Here is a 4695-nt window from a genome sequence, read left to right on the forward strand (position 1 = left end):
AGACCACTTATGACTCCTAATCGTCCGTAAGAAGAATCTAAATCCCCTAGATGACAAAATATTGAATCCTACCATATTTGGATTCTTACCATCTTTGGGATAGCTACTAAATTGAGACTCTATCGTTGCCTGATTACTACTATATATACTCAGGTAAACCCCCCCTTTAAGGGTATAGATACTTTTCCATTCTTACTCGCAATTACTGTTTGTAGAGAGATCTGACTTAGGCATCAGAGAATCCCTCGCTGGATCAACCTGATGCTTACCCTCTTATGTTTTCCGTGTTCACTCTTCTATGCATATTGTACGGAAGGCCTAGGATGATTTCTCGCCGCATTAATCTATAAAAAAAAATGTGTTTTTTTTTTTTACTCATTAAATTAAATAATACCATTGCATAAGATTTGCCCCCATATATACTACCTTTGCTCCATGGAATGGGTAACTTAATTTATGGTTGACCATATCCATTCTTGGTGTTTGCAAGTTGTTTCTTTCTCATGATTTTAGTGTATTATCCTCCGAAAAATCATTTTGTTCATTTTGTATTAGTGATTTTTTTCCTTGTCTAGCTTTTGTGGTTGATGTTTTGCTTTTGTTTTCTTTTTCACTGTAATATAATTTTATATTCATCCAATGAAAACATATTACTACATTAAAAAACACTTATGAATATTAACCAAGGAAAAAGATTCCTACCTGATAGCGGTCTCTACACCTAGACACAATGGGTAAAAAAAAGGCCACTCTACCCCCTAGCTGGATGCATCTGCACCTCTCCTGGTGGTCCCCATGTTGGCATAGTGATCAAGTGACTAGGTAGGAATCCATAGCCCTATTAAGAAAAATGTATGAAGAACAGTAATTGGTTGTGTTCCCTATATCCTCCAATGATGAAGTGCAAATGGGTATCCATCAGAGAGTACACATGAGAGTAAGGGGGTTTTTCATGCAAAAACATTCTCTACAGTGAGTGTGGTGAGCATCGGATGGTTAAGAGGACCTCGGGGCATGTGCTCAGATACTCTCAACCATCTGATGCTCACCTCACTGTCGCATTCACTGCAAAGAATAATCACTCACTTTTCACAGGACCCTATAAAAGAGTATAAGGGACTGGATTAATTAGCATTCTTGTCACCCTATAAGAAAGATCTCTGAGCTAATATCATATGTTACATTAGCAATTCTTGTTATTCACTCTCTCTCTTTTCGTGACACTTTTTCACTTTTTACCTGCCAGGCTGCGATTGATGAATTGTAACCCACTCTTCAATTCCAATCCATATAGCGACAACGCACCATATAACTTGAAAGAAAGTCTAGCTACCTTGTTACCGAAAAAAAGGTCTAGCTACCTCATATGTACATATAAAGGCTATAACGCGGTAGTTGACACGTTTTAACAGTTTAGTGGGAGTTATTTCTTCAACCTTCTGTTTCTATTTGACTGCAATCATAAGTTGCCAAGAGCGGTCTGAATCAAGGGTGGGGTCCACATCTGGCACGGTGAGTGCTGACCCTCGTCTGGACTGGGCCCAAATTCAAGTCCAGTACTAGTCGGGGTTACAATCTAGTTGGGCTCCACAAACTGGCCTGACATATGTTGTTCCAAGTGAGTGAAATTGGGTTAATAAATTATAAATCTCAATAATACACCACCACCACTTACTACTAATTCTGTATTTCACTAATCACCAAAATATGGGCTTGTGTCATCAACTACCCAAAAAAACTATAAAACCCAATACCCATTTCATAGTTTTGGGGTAGAACCCATCTGTCCTTTGCCCGCTTCCTCCTTATAGGGTCTCCCTGATAGCGATTTCCCATCATGAAATGATGAAAACCCCTTCTTTTGTTGTTTTGATCCATGAAGCGACAAGCCCCCACCTCCCCCTAAATGGACCCCACCTCTTCCCCCTTCTCTACCGTCCAATGTGCCCATTAACACTAGCTTTTTTATTTTTTATTAAAAAATAAGATTTAATCATTCCCCTGAGTCTTCTCTTGTACAAGCTTTATTAGTATAATAAAACCCCAATAAGCAATACTCCATTATTATTTATTTATTTATTCTATATTTTTAATATACCATGCAAGGGTCAGATCATTGTTTATCCACGTGTCACCAGTTGAGAATAATTGATGTTGGTGGGACAGAGGGATACATGTGTACTGAGTCGAAGGTTGAGTTAGGTAAGGGAGATATAAGCATAAACTTTAAAGAATGGATTGTGGTCCAACCGTGGTTTGAAGTAAATTACAATCAAGAATATGTGTGTTGGTTGATGTGGCCCAAATTGCCATATTAGCATAAAGATAAGGTTGTTACATGGTTATGTCAACCAAAAACCAAATTCAAATTCTTTTTTTTGGTAAGAAAACCAAATTCAAATTCAAAAAGATAATTACCATGATGTGTTGTAGTTATCAAGAGAGTTTTAAGGAGAAAGGGGGAGGGATCCGGTTCCTCTCCTCAGCGGTGGTGATCCCCCATGTCAATTCATAGCTATTTGAGCGATTGACACATGTCTAAACGGTGATCCAACGATTGTACTTCAATCGATCAGAACAAAGGCATCATGTTGAGACTCGTTGAATTACCGCTTAGACAATTGTCAATTGCCCATGTAACTATAGGCAAGACCTGGGTAATCATCGCTCAGGAGAAGATCCCGATCCATAAGGAGAGAGTTCTGAAAACTAGATAATTACAACTTTGTCATTGAAGGTGACTAAGAAAATTTCATCGGCATTCATTGGAGTTGGACAATAATGACTAGAGAGACAATTTTAGGATATGAGGTAGGTGTTCCACTTTGAGTATTTTCCGTTGCCATGTATGTCTGATTCTTACAACCTGGTCTCGATTCTAATTGATTTTTACAACCTTTTTTGAAATTTTCTATTTTTATTTTTATTTTTTATTTTTAATTTTTAATTTTTTTATTGTCTTTACTTTTAAATGAGTAAAAAATCTTTACTGTTTCTTTCTAATTCCAATTGATTCGAATTTAGAATCCACATAGAATCAGAATCAACAAGAATAAATGTTGTCCTTAATTTCATAAAATTGTCCACTTCCCAAACTTGTCAAGCAATTTTCACTACCAATCTATATAAAGGAACAAGGGTACCAACTAGTGCCACTTGTTCTCACAACCCTTTTCCGATGTCTCCCAATTCTCAGTTTCAATCATGGTCCAAGGAGTTTTTGACTCTTTGGGATACAAATCCTCAAGTACCCACGTGGATTCTATTCTCTGATTGGATGGAGTGGGTTCACAGGGCCCCACTTTAGCATCATTCATCATTCAAGAATGAGTGTCCAACGTGGTAGGAAATGAGAATTACTACTCATTTCCTCTCTCTCTCTCTCTCTCCAATTTGATTGGAGAAATGATGAGTTGGGGATCTCTGATGAAATGCAACGTAAATGAAACCGGAATCCAAATGAAATGTAGAACAGAGGAGGATATGAATTGGTGAAATACTATATATATACCCACCTGGGTTCCCGAGTTCAGCTTCATAGGCTTTTAAGCCTCTAAGGTTAGTTCCTTAGAGGTAATAGGCTAGAATTCCGGCGAGGGTCGTCGGTAAATTCCAACTCCGGTTGCCGGGAAACCTGAAAATGATATAACAGAAGTTACCAAGCCAAGCCAGGTGGGGTGATTCTTTAATGGCAAAGGGCCGGAAAGTCGGGTCGAGTAGTCGTCAGGAACGTTTACTGGAGACGTTTGGTTACGGTGGTGGAGGCCATGAAAACGGTAACGGCACTGATGTATCGGAGCTAGTGGAAGAGGATGTGTGGTCGATGGTGGATGACATGGAAAACATGGACTTGGCTGATCATCGAGATGATCACAGCCACAGGCACCCATCACCACCCATAGCCACCACCGCCAACGGGTGGAGCCGTAATCGGCGGTGGAGTGGTAGAGGCCGTGGTAGAAGGGAGGAGCGCGCGGCGGTGGGTGGGCTTTCGATGGCCTTCGTCGACGATTCCGGCAAGGCACAGACATCGAGGAGGATCGTGCATCAATCCCGAGGAGGAGGAGGACAGGATGGCTTGGCATCGCACAGTGGCACTGGACACCACATGGCTACGTCAGCGCCGGTGACCGTGCCGGAATGGCCCAAGATTCTCCGGGTTAACTCAGTAGAATCGATGCATGACTCGGATTACGGGTTGGACGATGGTAACTCAGAGAGGGTTCCGCCACACGAGTACCTGGCTCGGGAGTATGCCAGGACCCGAAAGATGACCGCCACTTCCGTTCTGGAAGGAGTCGGTCGAACCCTTAAGGGCAGGGATATGAGCCGGGTTCGGGATGCTGTCTGGAGTCAGACCGGGTTTGATGGTTGAATACTATGAATGAAACGAATTAGTAGTGCTATTTTAATTCTTTCTTGGGCAATGATTCGGACCGGGTGAACCAAAATCACTCTGGCAGCGGTTGAGCCTGAGCAGGACTATGCCTACTTCTCTCTACTTCACATATATAGTCTCTTCCCTGCTTCTCCTTCTTCTCCTCTTTCTTTCTCTCTCTTGTCTGTCTATTGGTGGTTGGAGGTGTTGAAAACTACAAATTGTATTTAATCCATTTTATGTTTGCTAGGGTTAATGTTAAGCAATTCTTGTTCCTTTAATGTAATCAAATTTAGGAATATGGTTTTTTGGATTAA

General features: G+C 40.8%; 1 protein-coding gene across 1 annotated transcript; it reads left to right on the forward strand.

Annotated features, from left to right (window-relative positions):
* Nucleotides 1–3523: 3523 nt before the first annotated feature.
* Nucleotides 3524–4695, forward strand: LOC122091238. Its single transcript, XM_042661097.1, has one exon. The coding sequence runs from the start codon at nucleotides 3689–3691 to the stop codon at nucleotides 4373–4375; it is 687 nt and encodes a 228-aa protein (XP_042517031.1). The 5' UTR covers nucleotides 3524–3688; the 3' UTR covers nucleotides 4376–4695.

Source organism: Macadamia integrifolia, chromosome 10 (assembly GCF_013358625.1).
Source record: "Macadamia integrifolia cultivar HAES 741 chromosome 10, SCU_Mint_v3, whole genome shotgun sequence".
Lineage (NCBI taxonomy): Eukaryota > Viridiplantae > Streptophyta > Magnoliopsida > Proteales > Proteaceae > Macadamia > Macadamia integrifolia.

What these genes read in the sequence shown, in the direction of transcription:
- LOC122091238 (XM_042661097.1), top strand. Translation starts at nt 3,689, where the DNA reads ATGGCAAAGGGCCGGAAAGTCGGGTCGAGTAGTCGTCAGGAACGTTTA.